At 37.7% G+C, this 22518-nt stretch overlaps 1 protein-coding gene across 1 annotated transcript in view; it reads right to left on the reverse strand.

Moving 5' to 3' along the window:
• The window catches only part of LOC139741458 (uncharacterized), a 65959-nt gene extending 51264 nt beyond the window's left edge, over positions 1–14695 (reverse strand). The window contains exon 1 of the mRNA XM_071652042.1: positions 14341–14695. Coding sequence (XP_071508143.1) covers positions 14341–14415 — 75 coding nt within the window. The 5' untranslated portion in view covers positions 14416–14695. The remainder of the gene's footprint in view (positions 1–14340) is intronic.
• Between the last annotated feature and the right edge of the window lie 7823 nt (positions 14696–22518).

Here is a 22518-nt window from a genome sequence, read left to right on the forward strand (position 1 = left end):
TCTATTTTGCCAAACACAGAAACTGAGCGGTGCTGAGATTTGTCGGTCTCACTGCGTTTATCATGAGTTGATGGTCACGGCAGTTGTTGCTATTGTTTATCCTCTCATCCAAAATATTACCTTCCTTTGTATCGGTAGGGGAAAAATTAGATTCTATGGAAGAGAGGAGATAAAGGACCATTAGAGGGGAAAAACCCGTATGCATATACCATTTTACCAACTAGCAGCAACACTCGTTGAAAAGTTTCATCGGCGAGTGTAGCATCTTTTCATCGTGAGACAAATCACAGGTACAAGCGAGGGAGAAGTCTTAAAACGGAAATATTTGGTATATATATTATATATATATATATATATATATATATATATATATATATATATATAAGAATACACATAACAGTGAGTCCTGCCTGCAACACATTGATTTATATCACTCTATTTTTTTTTTGTCCTATTTGGTTTATGCGTTGGAAAACGTATCAATGAAAGTTAATTGGCTTAAATAACGAGATATAACCTTTACGCTCCTTTAAACTGCTTTTTAGGTAAAATTAATTCAAGTAAGACAATGACAGTTCTGCTCTATAGGCCTACCACCTAATAGCTAGTAAAAATAAAAGGCGTTTAATGATGCCCTTAGTTTTTAGTCATTCGACCTTACAAAAAGAAAGAAAAAAAAATCGCATAAAGGAACATTGTTTTGCCGAATTATATTTCCATTCGATGGAAATGAATACAGTTAATTCTATTTACCCATCCTGTACGACATTATTTGAGAAACGTACTGAAATTGATACATCAGACATATCAAGCTTGTAGAACATCTCATAGTATGAGTTTATCCAAACAGTTGTCATTTTGTTATACTTTCTTCTATATATTACTTTTTATCATCAAATTTTCCTTGTCATTATTGATTTATTAATGTGTTTATTCATTCACTTATCAATCCGTTCATTGTGGTAAGTACTTATCTATATTATGATCTCCTTAATTCAATAACACCAATGATTATATCTCAACAGCAAACAAACTTGTTTTCATGTTGAGTCCCATTACATTTTCGTGTTTCGTTTGGAACGTACAAAATATAACTGTGTCATTGAACATTTTGTCGCCCTGTATCAATAATGCTCATTAAGTCAGTCAGTTTTATTTGTGATTTTGTTATATTTTCAATCGAAAGAATATGAATATATATGCGAAATTAAAAAGAATAACACAGACCGCATGAGGAAGGGTACCAATTTTGCAATAATATGACTCAGAAAAGTGGAAAGATTGTGTGTCCCCGAGTAGTGAACGTAGCGCGGTAATTTCCATGATGTAAAGAAGAGGAGACATAAAAATGATATAATTTAAATTTCCTTCCGAGATGAGTTCATGATGCACAAACACTATTTCATTTAGACCACACATATCCTTCTTTCTTATTTAACTCGTCCGCCTCAAGCGCTAATAGGCCAAGTTGCAAGAGCGTATAAGCACCTGCATTCTAAGACAGAGGTTAGCTCACCCGTGGTCATTTCGCTTATTCGATGTTCGTTTATTGGCGGAAATGATTTGATGTAGCATGAAGGAGTGCCCTAAAATGGGCAAAATGAAATTACACGTCATCATATTTATATTTGTCTGTGTTTATTTGCTTGTCTTGTAATACATGGGAGTCCAGGTGTCGTCACAACAGCTGATTAAGAGAGACGCATTTCTACCAAGTTTAATTGCAGTACTGGTATTTGTCAAAACTGCATCATTCACTGTTCATGTTTTTGCCGGTGTACGTTGAACTTTCAAGACAAAAGTTTATTGACTTCACTTGGGAAACAAATTACTTAGGTCGATTTTTTTGTTGCTCCAACAAAAGATACTATTTTGTTTTATGTCTACGCACATATCATGTAACTTGTCTGAATAACTCATGCATAGCTCATTTACGTGTGCGTGCGTTTGCGCGCACGTGTACGTGTGCACGTATAGTTATAATCCAGTCTCTGCATTTTTCTCACCGTCAAACCTTACAATTTTTCTCTCTTGAGTGACTTTTCCAATACAAGCTACTATCTACCTAGCATGTGCCCTCCATCAAAAAAAAAAAAGTGTTTAGTTTGATCAAAGAATCGACGTTTATTCAACTTCGCACTCAAGGGGAATTTATCCAAAGCAGTTAGAGGTCGATTTTCCGAAGGTTCGTTATACCGAAGGTTCATTAATCCCAATAAACAAGGTTCGCTATTATGAAAGTTCGCTATTTATAGCATGTACCTTAATTTTCATTTTCGGATGAAAGGACCTCATTTCATTTTTGGTTAAACGAAATCCCGAATAACGAACCTCGTAGTATTTTCGGATTAACGACTCTTCAGAATGTCAAACCTTATTTTGATTTCGGATGAGTGAACATTAGCAACGAATAATCCAATTTCATTTTCAGATTAACGAACCGTCGGAATAACAGCAAACATGTTCGCATTAGCCAACCCTTTTTCATTATTAGGATTGACCGACATCAAGGCACAGGGAATTTGTGTATTTTCGGAATAACGAACCATCGGAATAACGGACATGTTCGCATTAGCCAACCCTATTTCATTATTAGGATTAGCCGACATCAAGGCACAGGGAATTTGTGTATTTTCGGAATAACGAACCTTCGGAATAACGGACCCTCGGAATAGCGAACCTTATTTCATTTTCTGATTAACAAACCTTAACAGGCATCATCCACCCAAAACATGTGTGTGAATCCTGTGAATGCAGACATATAATAAGAACACATTTTGCGTTCCAAGTTTTCCAAGTTTTTGGAAAATTGGTCAATCCGTTAAAAAATTAGGAAGTTTTTCAATGAATTCAATCCATGTTCCACGAAGAAGGAGGCTATACAAGAATTTTCTGATGTCGTAGTAGTTAAAATTGATATGAGGAACGAAGAGAATAATCATACCACTTGATTTTTCCTTTCTAACATAATGACAGGCCCTTGACTTACGCCGCTTTTGGAAGGGAGGGGTGTGTCCGACATGTTATCCATGTTATTTTAGTAACTTGGTAACAAGTCAAGGGGATACTGTACTCTATGTAAAAACATGGGTTTTTTCTTCACTAAACACATTATGTTTGCTGTAAATTTCTGTTTTTAAGTATTTCACCATCGTCGTATCAAATGATACGCAGGCAATCACACACACACACACACACACACACACACACAAATGCACAGCACAAGGAGTTAGAAAAAGTCGAGCTATATAAACATGAATTTCTCGCACTTTTTCCCGCCAAATTTCTTTCTCTTTGACGGTTTCCCGTGTCACCAGAGAATATCGAAGGCGTGCAAAGTCAAACTACGTCAAACGTAAAGAATTGCTGCTGAACAACAACTACCAGTATTTAGGAAATGAAGTTCCATATTCGGGCTTCCCAAGTAGGAAGCGACCTTGTGAAACAATAGCCATTGCCTTTCTTGTGGAAAGCACTTAGCTATTTCAGCCTTTCTGATTAATGTCAAATATTTGATTGAAAAACAACACAGTTCACTCACTGTTTTGTTTAGGTTTCAGAACGATTCACAACACTGGTGCTTTGAGGGATACTGCAATTTACCTCTTCTTTATATTCTTGCAGCATTTGGCCTTTAACTCGTACTCGTCTTCAATCAATTGCGAACGTCAGGACTGTATTTAAGTCATTGTTGTTCAACTGCTTCTCTCCTCTTAAAGACTGGATACCCTGATGAAAATCTTCGCGCACTCAGGCAACCCCTTTTTGAGTGGATGGGGTAAGGTTTATCTTTCTTTTTTTTTAGAACACCTACCATAATTTCTGCATTAACTGAATGCGCCTCATAAATCATATTGATTGTCAATATCATTGATTGATGTGTGAAATTTGCGTGATTTACAATATTGATAAATTGTCATTACATTTTAATGTCATTATTATCTATTTATCTTATTTCACGTATTATTCATTTCTATTTTTGATTAATCAATTCGCCTAGTTTCTCTATCTATTTAGTTTTATTTATTTATTTATTTATGCTGCTGACAAATCGACCAATGATTTAAGATTTTGAAGAATAACACTTATGATCAGTCAGAGGTCGGAATTTTAGGTTGTATCAACTGGCAATAATTTGTCTATTTAAAAAATCATCAATAATGTGAATCTTTCGTCTATCAAAGATGAACCTCGGAAGAACCGACTGCGTGAGGCGAGAGCTACGTAACGTGTCATCGAAATGAGGACATTTACAGCTAGGAAAGGACTGTAATTGTCTTCATGGCCATTCACCTTTGCGAAGCCTATTGGCGTGAAAAGTCATTTAATGCAGGCAATTTCAGATCGCTTAAAGTGTTCATGATCAGGAGAGCCCCCTCCGGCGACGACAAACTATCATGCATTTCCACCCATTAGCTGGAACAATACTTTGAATATTACGGAAAAAACAAAGGGCGAAGAAGGAAACAACACAAAAATGTTTACACTTCCTGAGGATACAATCAAGTCGACTCAATGTGGGTTAGGCATGAAGCGAAATGAGCACCAGCTGCGCCACACCGGGTATGGTGTTACGAGGCGCCGTTCTGTGTCGATTACATCCCGAACCCGCAACTCGATCAGGCGTAATGTCTTTTCCCCGCGGCTGCGATCAAGACTAATTGTCACGGGATCAGTCAAAAGACATGACGGCCTAAAATGTCCAAGGGGGGCATAAATACACGAATTAGCACAGGCAGCTAGGCGCGAGCAGGAAATACAGGTACGTGGTCTCCTGTGTAGCAAAATCTCTAGTGGCCAGAAAGAGCAAATAAGAATGGCATCGGCGCACTATTCTCAATTTTTTTGCCAGAGAGGTGCTTACCTCCTTCGCTAAATTGAGTGAAATTGCTTGTAGAGATTGTTAACCAAGTTCTGTTGTCCATGTTGCAAAGAACATGACAATTTACCCTCTCCCTTAACTTGATTGAAGGTTGGCGGGCTGTAAGTATATATATTGAGACCGTGTATACCTTGTAAACTATGCAAAGTAACTGACACTATTCCGTCTATATCCTCGCTACTTTTCTGATTTATTATGGACAAGTTGTTTCAAAAGATTGACAATCAAGTTGATTTTATTTTGGCTTCTTTAGTAGCTTGTTTGTTTGTTTGTTTGTTTGTTTGTTTGTTATTGTTCCATATTCCACAAACAACAAATCTTAATGGGTGAATTGTCGGACACAGCAATTAAAACAACTGGACATGTGAATATGAGGAATCTACATAGGAGCACAATTTTAGGAGCTAGATTCCCAGATGCTGATATCATAATTTAAGATGATAAGTATCATATTTGATGGTTATATTATGATAAATGATGCGAATTGATATGAACAACATTCATTCATCCCATCGCTTGATAGGCGTTGGGGCAAACCTCAATTGTTTTGGACGCTACTAGATAAACTGATTCCGAAAACAGTTGTATAATCATCTATAATTTATGTTATTTAACTATATTATTTATTTTCCATTCAGCCTCTATAAAGACGAGGAGACAACATGTCCAATTTTAGAATGTATAGTGAACTCATTTCCAATAAGATTCTTATATCATTGTAGAATTTTGTATTGAAGCCGTCATGTTCCCCTGGCCATACCAGTTGGTTAACTCGAGAAGTTTATAATTTCTGATATATATATATATATATATATATATATATATATATATATATATATATATCTACATATATGATAGAGAGAGAGAGAGAGAGAGAGAGAGAGAGAGAGAGAGAGTCTTATCGCAAAGCTATCGAACTGCATTCTTATCAATTTGAGATATTTGCGATTAAATCTGCTAAAAACAAGTAAAAATGTTATGTTACCAATGAGATATCACTTGAAAGGTTTTATTTTGCTCTATCTGATGATGGACTTACTTTAAAATGATTAAAAATGACACTTATCCCATTTTGCGATGAAATGTGTGTATGTATACATACATTTAATACATATTACATCAAGAGAGAGAGAGAGGAGGGGGGGGGGGGTATAAGAGGCCTGACACAAAATGTTCGTAGGTTTGATCTTAAGTAATGACGTTCACAATCGCTCGGCATTTACGAACATGGTGGGCGTTTCTGCATGCATGAGTGCGCAATGATGATGAGTTTTAAGCATGAGGGGGCAGTAGTCACGTTGTTGGACCTAAACACACATTAACTGTCCATCTCGAAACGCGTTAACAGTCACTCAGGCGGAGATAGATTTCGTCAAGTCGTGCTTCTTTTGCCAACTCTTAAAATCACGCAGATAAAATTATTCAAGCACCGGAGCGCAGCAGGGCGGGAACATCAAAGCTCATCCTTGGAAAGTGTTTCTGAGATTAGCGACTGGCTTTAATGAACACCAACGAATTAAGACCATGTTCTCGATGCGACAAGTATACAACGTCTATCAGAGACGTCCCAGAAAGTGCATGACTTCAAATGAGTATTTTGTTTATCACACATTACTGAACTTTAACATGTTCTCACAAAATTAATAAGGAATTTCTTGAAAGCTCACCTTGTGTTTGTGTATTTCTCTGTGTGTGTATGTGCGTGTATGTATGTACGTGTGTTTCTGGTCGCAGACTTGATAAAATTCATTGTACAATAATATCTCCACTTTGAGTCCAACTTGCAAGAACTATTCTCCCGAATTTTAAAGATCCCTCCTTGTTTAATATACGCGCTCAGCGAACCTGCGGGTTTACTTCGCGATCTAAAACATACATACTACATGCAATAGTAAATTAGCAAACCTGCCGTGAATTTTTTGGCCCCAAATCGTGGAGATTCTCCCGGACGGTTCCGTTGAAAAATTTAAACGAAAACGCAATAGATCTCTGCATCTTGGCCCCGACAGCATCAACTCGCCCATAATCACACATCATTAAAATACAACTCACCTTGAGACGAAAGCGGGAGATACAGAATTAAACACATGTTAAACACAGTCAACCTAACACTCGGTCCTTACAAATATCAGCTGCACAGCAAGTCTTATCTTGCCTCACTGAGCGGGTTTATAGCTTTCCTTGATTTATTTCTTTAGCAATGTGTAAATGTGTCCGACTTTCCTCAGCCTAGTTTACACAAGAAATAAATTAATTTGCAAGTGATTATAAAGGACCCCTTTCTTAGGAATTTGCGATTTAATAAACAGCAAGTGAATTCAGTACAACTAGCACTTGTAAAGGGTAAGGTCAAGGTGTTTTCGGAACAATACAATGAAGAAAACGAAAAACAGATTTGAAGTTATCAAACATGCACTTTATCATAATCTAGATATTTTTTCCCAACGTAGAAGAAAAATTAAAGTTAATTGACAAATAAACCCTTGCAATGCAAAGTCATAACTTCAACGTTGTCGATGGTTGTAGAACGTTGACTGCTGATTGATAATTTATTGTGTGGGTTCACGTTTGTCTATCATACGGCCAGATAAAACTAATCAAATTATGAGTGATCATTCATATACAATGACGCACACGGGGATAGTGGAACAATGTATCAAATTGGTTATGCACACTGGCAGTTTTTTTTTATTTTCGGTAATTCATGGTCGCAGTGTGACTGTGGTTCACGGCAGAGCGATGCTCATGGATCAACCCGCTGGCGGTAGATGGTGGAGGAGTCAAGCCGCTCAATCGCGGGCATTATTGGGAGAGCGGCCGCTAAGAAAATGATTGGTAGCAACAAAACTATTGCACAGCTTGTAGAGCATTGTTGTGCTGATTTGATCACTTTACTCTCACGTCGACTGTAGAAGTATAATGCAGGTAGAAGAGAATCAGAAAATTACCACGAATATTGTAAAGTGCTTAGTACTCATTGATCCATGACCCAAACTTGAAAGTATACTAACTGGAGTCAAACCACACGTGGCTAGCAGCTGGCACTGCTGTGAATTGCCTGGATTTGAATTTCTGATGTAAGACGCCTTTACATGAATTGATCATTAATCCTTGCCGAGATCGAAGCGAACTCACGAAGCTGAAAATGTCAGCCACGTTTGCCAATATCTTATCTCGTGTGCCTTCGACGTCTGCCGGGAGAGATTCTAATATAGGGCGAGTTGATTTATCTGTTTTTGCCAGGGCGCTCAAACAGCTAGCAATATTGTCGCTCTGAGACCGTCTTTATGCAATTGTTTCTACGAACCGTATACCATCTAGACTATTTTAGTTAGCTGCAAATACCGTGAAACACTGAAACCAATCCAAGCATGTTTAGACGAAAAACATTAATCAAGTGCCGACCTCTCACATATTTGTGTTTATATTCGATATTTAGCATTTGGAAATTTATGGCTACGAGTTTTTAATCACTTCTTTCTCTTGGGTATATATGTAGGACCGAAGAATTCTTCTTTCTCGTACAATGTCCAAAGGTTGTGCATTAGTGTCAGAAACTAGGCTAATTAAACTTAGCAAAATTATAAAATAGTATAACCAATCAACAGTAAAGATTGCAGATTCCATATAAGAATGTTATTATCAGCTCTTTAGAGACAATGAAGGAGGCACAAAAAGTCGAAAAGCAAACACTAATAAGTATTTTGCAATGTTGATACGTCACTAACTGACTAAGAAGTATATAATTGGGATGCAATATAAGACGAAATGAATAAAAGACAGGTATTTATGAAATTAAATTGACATAAAACGTATCATTAGGCGGAAATACTGTTCACATGTCAAGCGTTGAGTCGGAACAAACATTCGAATGAAAACGATTGTAAATCTTTTGTTAACTTTAATGGTTTCTTGACTATTAGACACTGCTTGGAGCAAATTGACATTATAACTAACAGCTTAAGATTATTGAAAACATCACACACAAAAAAGAACATAGATGAACTGAATTACGATGGTTTAATTACTAGCAGCCAGGGTTTATTGCAAGTGCTGCTGCAATTTTCCTTTACAAACTTTCATGCGGGAAATCATATATTGATTGTTTCATTTGCTTGAATAACACTGGAAGTTTTTTTTTTTTCATTTCCTAATGGATTGATATGTTTACGTTGGATAAGAAGTTTACAGTGTACGGTGATAAGCATTTAGTTTTCACATTCAAACATAACTTATGAACAAGGAAATACTTAATTAATGACGAACTTTACCCGATAACAACGATAAAAGTACTGGCGGTGCAACATGTACTCTCGAAAAATCAAGAAAAAAAAACTTTCAAAATTGCTTGTGTTCTTAACCGGTTGCCGGATTTTACCGGTTATATGATAAAGGCATTGCTATAGCCAAGAAAATAATTAGGCCGCATCATCCTTCACCGACGGAACTGACATCAAAAGGGATTAACCACGAGTTTGATATTAATTTCGGTGTCAACAATTATTAGGTCAATAATTTCATTGCAGAATAATTTCGTTTTATCTTATAGCGTCTCTTCACCAAGCCTGTCTTAAATTAGGTCAAGCCATTCCTTCTTCTTCTTTCCATTTGTCTTGTCTCAATTTAGTTTTCGAAGTAATTAGACAAAACAGTTTATGTAATTAGTCATTATTTTAGAATGCTGTGCAGAATATTAGCACAAAAACATGTCTTTGAATATATCCACATACACACATACACAAATATATCGCTAAAATACAACAGACCGCACTACGATCAGCTGTATTATGGCAGAAAACCAATAAATTCATGATATAGCACAGTTCCATTGTTGGATTCTGATAATGGTTCCTTCGTAGGTACGGGAGGGTGGGTGAAAGGGGACAGAATATGCTGTGACAAGCATTACCACGACTAAACTGGACGAGTATACAATAAGATCGTCTTGTTTCTGCGCGCCCGAGCGCCAACATACACACGTGATCAATATAAACGTCCAATTCCCAAATAAATCTCCCTTCAGACGGTAATTGATTCGTGTTTTGATATTGGAATTAAGGCCTCTGTACGGATTGAAAAACTTTGGGACCTTGACATGCCTTCCCGAGATCAAACCTTTGTATTCATTTGCTTAGCAAAACAGCTCGAACTTTACGAGAGAAGAACAAAAACGACAACACATCGAATCACTGTACTTTGACAGTAATGCTTCTTCATCTAGACAAGACGCAACAGTGACAGCGCAGACTTACAAATCGAAATCCCGCCTTCATGGAGATTTATTGGCCGGGTGAATATCCCACGATGCCCACACTTCACTATGTACTTGAATCTTTGTTACGTATCAAAGCTCCGTTTAATCCCTGTCATCGGCAGATCAAGTACACAATTTCTTCGACTTCCCTCCCCCCCCCCCCCCGTCACAAAACACAGCGTAAGGATTGTGATAAGTGATTTCTTTCATATTTTCGCCTTTACTGAGGCTGTTTCTTGTCGTCATGTCGAGCTGATGAATAAATATGGAATATCTGGTCGGTAGAATGTCAGATTTGAAATACTGCTGACATAAATCACAGCGCATGCGGAAACTATCAGTCCGGCAAAATGTTAGGCCAAAATATCTTTTCCAATTAAGCGGATTGAGTGTGCAGTAATCGAGATAAATCGTCTTGCATCGTGACCAGCTTCAACTCAACCTATATTATACTCTATTTTTAAAGACTGTAATGCTTAGAACTCTGGATACAACGTGTGCTTGATTAAAAGAGAAGAGAGAAAACTCGAAAGCACTTTTCTACAATTTAGCGTTCATGATTCAGTGCGACTTTCACAATTAACACGAACACACACACGCATAAAACCGTCTTACTCTCTCTCCCCCATTCTCTCCGTCCCTCTCTTTCCCCTATTTTAGCTGCCCTCCCCCCCCCCCATCTCTCCCTCCATTCTTTTCATTCATCTTTGCACGACACAATCAAAATCCTAGATGTGTCAGTTGTTTTAACTTCTAGAGAACCCCCCCCAAAAAAAAAAAAAAAAGAGAACATTTTGGCGCATGCAGGTGTAGACAAAATTGTCTCCGCCCCTACGCAAACGAAGACACATGCATTATTTCTCCGAAAAAAACCGGCAAGCCATCAAATGTAACAAAATGTCTATATGATCATAAGAAACTGATTATCTTTGCTTCTCAAAAAAAAGAGAAAAATGACATCACTGGTGGTAGTATGATGTCTTTAGTGGATCCGTGGTGAAAGGTGGACATTGCAGACATAAAGTCGAAGAAAGCTAAACGACAACATCCTCAACATGGCATATCTTGTCAAGGTGTAAGTTCGTCGCAGCAACAAGTCGAATATACGAATCGAATATTGCGTTCTCTGCATTTCTCGCCAAAATTTTTCGATCAATATTAAAGTCTATAACCAACCCTTTACCGAAGTAGCTGTTGGCTCTTTGCGTGTTCAATATGACGGGACACAAAAAGTTGTATTGTCGGTTTGGGGATCAATACAAACAGGTACTGACGGTAAAAAGAAAAAAAAAAAGCTTTATACACTCTATACGAAATAAGTCACGAATATGAATATCAACTTGATTTACTTGATTTCTGTGTGTTAATGCGTTAATCTAGAACGCGTTCAAGATTACCTCGTCGGTTTTAACTACTGATATAGTAACTACGCACATAAAGAGAAAATAAGATCACAAAATTGGTCGAAGAAAGAATAGCGTTTCGTTTTTAAAAGACGGTAAAATGGCTTCTTCACAGGTGGCGTCTATTTTAATTCTCATCCATCTACTCGCTAGATCAGAATGTATGATTTTTTTTTTAATGACGGTATCAAATGCTTGAAAGTGACTACGAGTGTCAAAAGACTAGTAACAATGGTCCCTCCTTTTCAGAATTATTGAAGGTTTATACCATCACCGTCAAAAATAGATTCAGTCCAGGTTCCTGGAAAATGAATTCCCAAGAACCCTGTAGTCAATATTGCAGCTCACTGAGACGTGCAATATGAAGCAAAAAGACAAAGTTTGAGCTTTGATCTAGCGTCTGTATTAACAACATTCAGGAATATTGAATTATTGAGCTTTGCTTATTTTTCTACTGATATGAACGAGTCGTAACTATTATATAACAAAACCCTTCTTTTGACAATACTGTTGTAAACACATATTTCATATTGTTAAAGGTGATTGTGTAAGACGCTGTTTGCAAGTCATTGTCTTATAGTATAATACAGTAAAATACGAGACCACCACTTTGTAACAATGTTAAAGGATAAAGTATAGCTTCCGCTTTCTAATGGCGAATGGAGGTTTGCATCTCTTGAGTTCGAAATTTAAGTACTTGATTTTTCTACCGTCAGTCTACAAGGATTATACGAAGGTCGAATTTGAAATTACCTCACTCATATACACTTTCCTTTCATAATCATTTCCTTCGATAAACAAAGTTACATTCCTTTACGAAAATGACGTTGACTAAATCACCAGACCACCATCCGAGCAGAGCATCAGATATTAATGCGAAGAAATGATCAAAATAGTGTCATTACAGTAAACTCTAGAGTCCGACTGCACCTTATGCAGACAGTAATGAAGATTGGAGCAACCATTACCTGCTCTTTCAAACACAGAGAAGAACCAACAGCACTTAGCATCTCCTTTTCCTGACGCGTTCGTAGATGATGTAACATTAAACGCGCAGTTATGGAGTGAGTATCCTGATCGATTAAAGTATACGTACAATACACATTTAATTACAAATGTGTCTTTTGCATTAATCAATATAATATATGTGCTACACACAGGGAGTGCTGCTTTTTGGCGGAGAAAGTCGACTGCCATATTGTCCGTTGGAGCCAAAATCTACACTCAAACATTTGTTGTTGCTAGGCGCTCGAGACGCAAGCGCACTTTCATGTACTGTGCATTTTTCCAACAACACTTTTATTTCCATCTCTTTTTTATGAGCGCCTGAAAAAGGTCAAGAAGATGATTTCTCATTTGGGATTATGTTTTTCTTAACTGAAATCTATCATACCATCATTGTTTTTCACTTCTAGGAGGCATATGAACTTTAATAGGGGTATGAACTTTCCCTCCTGCAATCATCATTTCGCCGGTAATGGCTCGTTTGCTGGGCGAAATGGCCTGGTAAATCACGCGGGCTGGAGACCTAGGTATGGCGTCCTCTTCACTCTCGCTGCTTTCTTAAAGCAATTATATTTTTTTTCTTTTCCTGTATAAAACGGAGTAATCATGTTTCCCAACTTCACACTATAAGCACTTCCTGTAGTATGCATTCGTTGCACTGGGCTAGCTAACCTTTTTTTGTTAAAAGTATAAACTTGGTATCGAATATATCTAACATTCGTGTAAGTCTTAAAATACTATGAGTACTGTAAATCCATTATACATAATGTTATTTTAAACCAAAATTCACTCGATTTCTGTCACTGCAGCGACATCTTATCCCAGTCAAACATTAGTAGATGCAATCCTGATGACTGAGACGACTAGATAAATTCTAACTTGCATTGCAAGAAAGAATATACATTCTAGAGCTATTCCTGCTCGTGCACATGCATCGTGTTCGAAATTCTCAGATCACCAAACTTCAGCGATCCTCGAAAAGATAAGAAGACGACTATAAAAGACGAGTCGTGTCATATTGTATGGTCCCGAAGAGCAATTGCCCAGTAAATCACGCCGACAGAGGTCAGAACCCACGTGGTTATTTATATCGACAAATCCTGGCTGAATCAAAACTTCCATTAATCTGATGTCAGATGCAGATTCAGATGCGGATTTATTACACTGTCGGGCAACCGCGACCTCATCCATCCCCGCCATGATATGTAGGCGACCAAAAATAAGACCAATAACGTTTGAATTCCTCCTATCTTAGGGTCTAAACCAACAGCATTTGAATTCAAACAGACAGGTACTCATACATGACGCTGTAAAAAGGAAGATATCGCAGTTGAAAACGCAATACAAAGAGCATCGAGTTATTCGTACTTCTGATCAAAAAATCAAACAGAACGAACTACCCCATCCTTCAGTTCCAATTCCGCTGAAATGGAAATGTGCGAGTTTCGTTTTTTATCCTCCGGACAATAAATTGACACTAATGTGATTGCTTAGTATGGATCTGTTTCCCATTGCCTTTCATTGCGAACATTAACTATGCAGATCGTTTAAGTACTGTTAAGGACATTTTCATGAGTGCTAATTGCATTGGCATTCGGATTCTTTCAACAGAGACTACAGTACATTGCCATTGGTAAGTCGCTCTATATTGTGTACGAAAGGCCGTAAGTAATGCCTCGCGTTTGTGTTTGGTTTTATTGATTATTATCCAATCACGAGAATACCATTTTATCATTCTCCTTAAATATGAAATCATTTTGAAGCCCCGAGTAAATGAGACAAAAGATTGGGTTTACCTTGCTGTCGACTGGTAGAGTCCACACCTGCCCAACGGCACAGACCAAGCAAAATAATACAGCGTAGCTATTCATGGTTCTGGCTTGTTTAATTCAATAAGGACCTTGATAAAGTGGAAACAAACTGCCGGAGGGAAGTAGAGATAGCACCCAAGACGAGGCTTCCGATATGAATCAGCAGATTGTTGCTATGCCCAACTTGTCGGGTTTGTTATCTTATGTAGATGTTAAATGCGTGGTGGTTGATACGTTGCCTTCTCGGGAACACAGGTGATACTGTAGGTGGTGGAGAAAAAACGGGGCTGATAACGAAGTAGCGCGTGGAGGTTGAGTAACAAATCTGCCGCCAAGTGACGCTCGCCGTCTGGTCTTATGTACGCCTCGAGTGACGGCGTGCTCGCGTGGCGTCGCCGGAGTCGTCGTGATGACCCACTCTTGTCTGTCAGCGCGATGACGTCACAAACATCAAAGTTGTTTCGGCCAATCAGGAGAGTGACCAGCGTGTACGTGTGTGAGGCGGTGTTACAAGTTACCCGCCCATGCAGCCTGACTTAGAAGGAAAACGGGAATGCCCTCAAGTTCGGCTTGGTGTGCTCTTCACGCAAGATAGACAATTCAAAGTTGGCGAATTTTTCCTTCTGGAAGCAAATACTTCCTCCACATTGCAATTTTTGTTGATAATGACCTTCGGTGGATCAAATTCTCTCGGAGGCCATTTGTCTATAAAAGACAAACTGGGGAAGGATAAATCTGGCATTATTGAGTGAAAATACTCAGAGCAGCTCAGAGCAATATCACATTCAGTACCATGAAACGGTTCATTCATGGCTAGTGCTTTGGCGGTAAATTGGACCCTGACTAACGGCTCGAGGTAATGTTATAAATCTGTCGCTATGGAGACTGTTTACCTTGTAGGGATTGTTTAGCGATGCACTCTCCATGGAAAAGGGGGAGAGAGAGAGAGTGATGGCGGATGGGGGTGGGGAGTTTGCTGGTCAATATACAAAACAGAAACATACTGAGAAACGATTCGGCGGAATCATAGACCTACGACTTTAATACGTAATCATAATTGTAATAATGATCGTGACAATAATGAAAAACAACAACAAATGTATAAGTTACATGTAAATTGATAATAATATTGATAGTACTGCTACTGACAAGAATAGTCGGTTCCGAAGAATATTTATGATACTAAATTGTTATTTAGTATAGAGTTTTCTACCACCTCTAAGTGCTCAGAGCTTTTAGCAACATTATTGTATAATGGCCCCAGTGTCTGAAATTAAACTTGCACCCCTACAGTGCGCTCACCCCACCCTCTGGAAGAACATTCTATCCGTGCGGCCTCTTAACTCTGCCACCACCAGCTCCGAATTTTTAACGTACAGTATCAATGACATTTTGAGATTGGTGGTTATATAGGGGGCATGGCACACACATGCATAATATAGACTAACCACAGATAGCACACCCCTCCCCCAGGTACCGATTCACTCACTCAGAGAGGGGGGGGGGCATTGTGGATATTAAAGGTGCCTCGGCGCAAGGACATGTACGTACCATGGCGCGCCTTAAACTAAGGATCTTTATTTTCACTTAGAGTGCAGCGCGTGCTCCACTGAACCACTTCATCTCCACATTAACTATATTGTGTTGATTTTCTTGATGATGATGATGATGATGATGATGATGATGGTGATGATGATGACAATAATGATAATCATAATAATATTATCAATAACAATAATAATTTTAATAATAATAACAATAAGAATAGCAATAATGATTATTATTGTAATATAGAAGATTTCCATCATCATTATCGCATAACATTATCCTTTGTGTTCATAACGGAGGTAACTTAAAGGACAAGTTCACCTTCATAAACATAAGGATTGAGAGAATGCAGCAATATTAGTAGAACACATCAGTGAAAGTTGGAGGAAAATTGGACAATCGATGCAAAAGTTATGAATTTCTAAAATTTCTGTGTTGGAACTGCTGGATGAGGAGACTACTACAGCTTGTGAGTCATATGCGTACAACAGTATAAAGAAAATGTAAAGAAAATTCAACATATTTTCACTTTTTTCGCATAATAAAAGAGCACTTGACTTGCCTCTTTCTAAAGGCAGGGGGAATGATATTACCCCTAACATATGTCGGTAACGAGTCAAGGGAATGTGTACTTTTTTTCAAAAGATGAAATTTTGTGAAATTCTCTTTGTATTTTCCTTATATTGTTGTACGCATGTGACATCTAAGTTAGTCATACAATGCAGTAGTCTTCTCATCCAGTGGTTACTGCATTAAAACTTCTAAAATTCATAACTTTTGAACGGATTGTCCGATTTTCCTCAAACTTTCAATGATGTGTTCTGCTAATATTGCTACATTCTCTCAATCCTTATGTTTATGAAGGTGAACTTGTCCTTTAACATCATTAATGCCTCAGATGCAAAAGTTTTCGACTGTAACACACAGAATAACAGCTGGTGGAATTTCAAACAAACACCTGAGATATATCTTTGTCGTAATGGTACAGGATACATGAATGAAAAGCTTTGATTTCATCGACAGCTGAATCGAGGCCTTGCTTTTATAGCAAAGAAGATTTGATTAATATATCACCAAACATTCACTTTCTGCCCTATCACGGAACCTTCACATCATAGAAGATGCATTTGGCGACTGCAAAGATTCAGCTCATGGCCACAGAGAAATATTTTGGATGAGCCATTACACTTGACTTTCACAAATGCAGAAAACGATATTTTTCCAAACTCGTTAACTCACTGGTAATGCGTGATTTTCCATGAGTCCGATTGAAGGATACGATAATACAGGCAGAGAAATTGATATTTCCCCATTTCATGAAACATAAACAAAAAGAGAACAATAGACAAACATATTCGAATCCTAGGCATACCTTCATAAACCAATGATAGCAGGGATTGTTCCTATAAGGCCCTATCCCGAGAGTTCACCATATGTTTACTCGACATGGCAATCAAGTGCAATACAGAGTGTGGAGGAAGAAGCAAATGTCATTGACCTGTCAAGGCTTTTCCCCTAGTAAAAGGTAACAATTATAATCAACACCCAGACAAAACAATGCAAAACAGAACAAAAAGGAAACTATGAATGTATAGCAAAGCATCAATAACATATATGGGTCTATAATAGGAATTACTATATTATTATATCGCTTATACATGATTTTACAACATAATTATATATGTTATCTGTTGAATGAAGACAAAGAAGGAAACTACTTGATAACATCATATTTGTGAAAGTATTTCACATTTTAGGGCAAAAATATGTCATTGTGTATCACGACAGCTCACTGTACTTTAAATTGGGCAGTCTATAATTTTACGCCCGTCTTGTACAGTATGCATTTACCTCCTTTCTTTTTTAATTAAGAGCATGGCTTTATATCACTTCTAAACACATGAAGCAAACAGTTTGAGTTTTGTTAATATCAGATATTTTCAAGAAATTCAAATAGATGGGGACATTCCGAATGGAGTTTTTAGTTTGTCAAAATTCTTATTGCACGCTTCTGAAGATTTAGGATTCTATTCAAATGCCGTGACCCAGTATTTCCTCAAATAAAATTGCTGCAGGTAACGTGTGGCAAGATCAAGGTTTGATCAAATATAACGCGAATATCAAAAGGTAAAATATGCTTCAGTCTATTCAAACACCAATGAAATAAACATGCAAACGGGAACTGAGTACGAAAATATATTTTCGTATAAGCGTATAGACACAAATGAATGGTATAGTTTATGACTGGTACTCGAATGAATTTTCATTGGCTTGAAATGTACTAACCCGGCCCATTCTGGCAACAGTACAGATATCAATAGCGCGGCGCGGAAGATTTTGGGTACGCATACAAACGTATCACACACACACACACACACACACACACACCATACACAACTAGGAATTATGTTCACGTCATTGCGACTACTAGATTAGCCGTTTAAGAGCGCCCGAAGGACCGCCCACAGTTTCGTTGGTTGCATTTTAATTACACATTGAGGGTTTTCATACTTTCTAAGAACTCGTTGGTAAACATGTATCGGAGCACGTTCCATGACGAATCGGATGTATAATTATTAACTTAAATATGCTAAGTTGAATCACATAAAAAAAAAAGGGAAGAGAAAAATCATCTCATTTTACGACGGGGTGCACCATTTGGGGTGCTGTTCGTTATTCCTAAGGTTCGCTATTCCGAAGGTTCGTTATTCCGAAGGGTCGTTAATCTGAAACACGCAAATTCCCTATACCTACAGGTTCGTTAATCCGAAAATTTGTGGCGTTATTCCAAAGGTTCGTTTTTCCGAAGATTGGTTAATCCGAAAATGAAATTCGGAACAATGAACCTTCGGAATAACGAATCTTAAGAATAAAGGGCCTTCGGAATAACGAACCTTCGGAATAACGAGATGTAACCCCTCATTTGCTCTCCTTATTGTCATCTTTTTTAACCAAATCACTGCTTGCTTGGACATGATTTATCATTTTTATGTCAGGTGTATGTGTTGCGATGGATCAGGATGTCATTTTCTAACATCCGTTTGCAGCTTGTGTCCTGCCAACAGAAAAGCATCGTAAAGCAATCATTCAACAATTATTTATCCAAGCAATAATGAAATCACATTCATTCCCTATATCTCAAGGCCAACAAAAATACACACTATAGTGTGTGGCGATTTGATCCAAGTATATTCACATCGTAATTAATTTTATATTATTAATGATTTGCATTTGCGTGAAGGCTATGTCGATCGAAAAAAACAAACAAATCTTCAAATCGCAGTTTATGGACTTCTAATCATTATATACCATGAAACTTCCCCCGGTTGAAGGGTGCTCTGGTAGCATCATTTTGTTTTCTCTGGAATGAAATTGATCAACTACAATTAAACATCATGTTTTATTAGCAGATTCGTGTTTGTGCACGTCAATATGAATGTATCACCAAACGTCGCTAAATATGTACATATGTGCGTATGTATGATTATTCGTGTATTGAATCATTTTGCTAAAAACATATTATTTGTTCAGAAGTTATGCCATTTTGATTTAGGAAGGGGTTACTTGTTTGTTGTGCGTATACAATCAAACATTAACGAAATGGAAAATGAATGCAATCTCTTTAAAACAGCAGTGCTAGATTTCATTAATGGTCATCATGTCATTGAGGCGTAAAATACATTTCATTGTAATGACTGGAAGTAACGTGAAATTTTAATATAGTTTGACGTTTACCTTCGGAGCCATGGTTCCGCTACATCAGTTTACATACTAATCAGGTGTGTGCTGTATACAAGCACTGGCTCACTCCTGCCTATTCTCTGAACTTTCGCGAAAAAAAGTTGTAAAATAACCACATCATTGTAATCGCGAATGACCACGAGGACATTTCATGGATCATTTTGTCACTTTGTCATTTTGTCACTGAAATTCTCGCTTCTGATTGGCTAAGAGCAAACTTTTCCGACAAATTTGTCCGACGAAACACTTCATGAAATGCCCCTCTAATTAAGGTATAAATAATATATATATATATATATATATATATATATATATATATGTATATATATATATATATATATATATATATAGAGAGAGAGAGAGAGAGAGAGAGAGAGAGAGATGGGAGGTAGGGGAGGGGTGAGCAAGGTAAAGAGCTACATGTCAATGAACGCAAGCCTGAATAAAAGGTCAAAAAATGAATAATCGAAATAAAAAATACACGCCCCACTCAAAACCTTCATTGAAAAACAAATACAAAAACAAAAACAAAGGGTATCCGTGATTTTCATGAAATTGAACCTGCATGGCATTGGCGACATGAATAGGCGTGCGTCCCAGCCTCTTGTTAAACCGCATGGTGTCACGGGTATCATGAAAGGCTAGATTAATTACAACCGCTTTTTCCGAATCGGAGAAAATGATACTGCCACTTGCTAACCGTACACCGTCAATGATGTGAGCTGCTTAAAGGCGAAATACATTTTCATGAATAAGAGAATATTGTATCTCCCACTTGTACCTTTCTCTCATCTCTTGTGTTTTTTTTTCTATTTTTCAATCAGGTGGTAACTTCAGAATTCTCACAGGTACTAACCGCTGAGAACGTGCTCGCAGTGCACCGTTGTTACACTGGCCATTCCGCGCACACGGCGGATAATGATTTTATTTGATTGGTTTGGTACGTGGCTTTTTGAGAAAGGAGTCCTTGAATGGAATTGTAAATCAAACCCCACAGCCGACGCCGAGGTAGATATCGATTAAGAGCGTAGAACGTCACGAACAACATGAGATGGAGTCTAGGCATTGTGAAGGTAGGCAGGAGAGAAGGAGGGAGAACGAAAGGAAAGGAAAGAGGGGAAAGAGCTTGACGGAGGGGTAAAGGGGAACGCAACGAAGGGGTAAAACATGCCGAGTTTTCTGAAACAAAAGCAAGTAAAAAATGGTCATCAGCCAAACGTGAAGACAGGATGCCACTCAGTGGTCGGTCATGGCATGGCGACATCAAACCGAAGTACGTGCCGCGTCATCGATTGCATTCTCTAAAGGTAGAAGCCATTTCAGTCTTCCACCAGCCCCACCCCTCCTTCACCCCTCCCCCACCCTACCCCTCCCATCAGTTTTCCGAATTCAGGATTCAGAATGGCGTCAACATGAAATCATTACTTAAAGGGGAAATCTAAATATAAGTTAGTCTGATAAAAAAGAGTAAAAGCTCAACGGTTAAAATTTGACTGAAATCGGATAAAAAATAGTAAAGTTATGACATTTTGAAGCTTTGCTAATTTCTGCGAAACAGATCTTGTACAGAGGATATGAATATGCAAATTTGTGAGCCAACCATGTCATAACCTCATAATTTTTCATTGATCGTGTACAAAAAATGATGAAAATTCAGTGTTTCTGCCATAGAAGTCTGAAACATTATGTTATTCCTGATTGAATAACTTCAGAATAGTGATAAGTTGGGTGTACCAGGATTTGAGCCTCGGGCATAATTGCGTTTGAATGAAAATCTGGAAATGTCAAAATTGTATGTACAAATTATGTACAAGTTGTGAGGGTTAGATATGCCCGCTTTGCCATTTGCATATTCATATTGACCGTTCAAGAACTGTTTCCTGAAAAATTAGCAAAACTTCAAAATGTAATAACTTCCTTATTTTTCAACCAATTTTAATCAAAATGTTGCTGTTGAACTTGTATTATTTTACTCTTACTTATCAAATTTACTGCCAATATATTTGGACTGGATCTACCTCTTTAAGAAACGGTCTCTTACTCTTTATAACATGTTATATAATAGAATGAAATAGTAAGAGTAGAATATTTTCCTTACAGCTGCCCGTCCCCTCTTTGTATATATATATTACTCTTTCGATTGGCCTTCGGGGGAAAAAAAAAAGTTGTAATTCTTGGAAGATTTTAAACAACACTTCACATGGGTGTCAAAGTTTGTAGACCTCTCTCGACGGGAATTCTAATTGTGTTTCATGCCACTTTCGGGGCTTTTCTTCGAAGTTGGAGTGACTGGAATCAATGGCGGAAAGTCTCCAGGCGAAAAAAAAATCTATTTGCTTTCACAAAAACTATGTCCAGTTAGCACTCTGTCTGCATTTCCGCACCTCGCCAATGTTCTGGCACCAATGCTCTGCACCCATCAGCGCAATACTGGACCGAATACTGCCGAATTTCTGAGAAGATGTTTTGAGGTAACTCGGCAATTGGTTTCCACATCGAATACGAAATGGGTTTGTAACTGATACTGCACCTTCCTGAGTAAGTTCAAGTGCAAATCAAGCGTCAGTCCGGTCGGCTCAAGTTCAGCTAAGCTGATGTGACAAGCAACCAAATTTATGTCCCGCAGTTTCGCTCGGTCGACCTTTCATGAAATCTACTTTTTTTATAGATTGCAAAAGAAACATACCTATACATTGCATTCTTTTATCTTATTTTGTTACTGTTACTTTGGTTTTGCATTGTCCTGATGTTACCATGATTACTATATCTCTCACAGATAGCACACGTGCGCTTGGCGCCATCATAAATCCAATTCTTCTTATTATTATCATTATTATTATTATCATTATTATCATTATTATTATTATTACATTA

The sequence above is a fragment of the Diadema antillarum genome, unplaced genomic scaffold, assembly GCF_040938485.1.
Source record: "Diadema antillarum isolate AM-2024a unplaced genomic scaffold, OU_Dant_1.0 seq00000931_RagTag, whole genome shotgun sequence".
NCBI classification, from domain to species: domain Eukaryota; kingdom Metazoa; phylum Echinodermata; class Echinoidea; order Diadematoida; family Diadematidae; genus Diadema; species Diadema antillarum.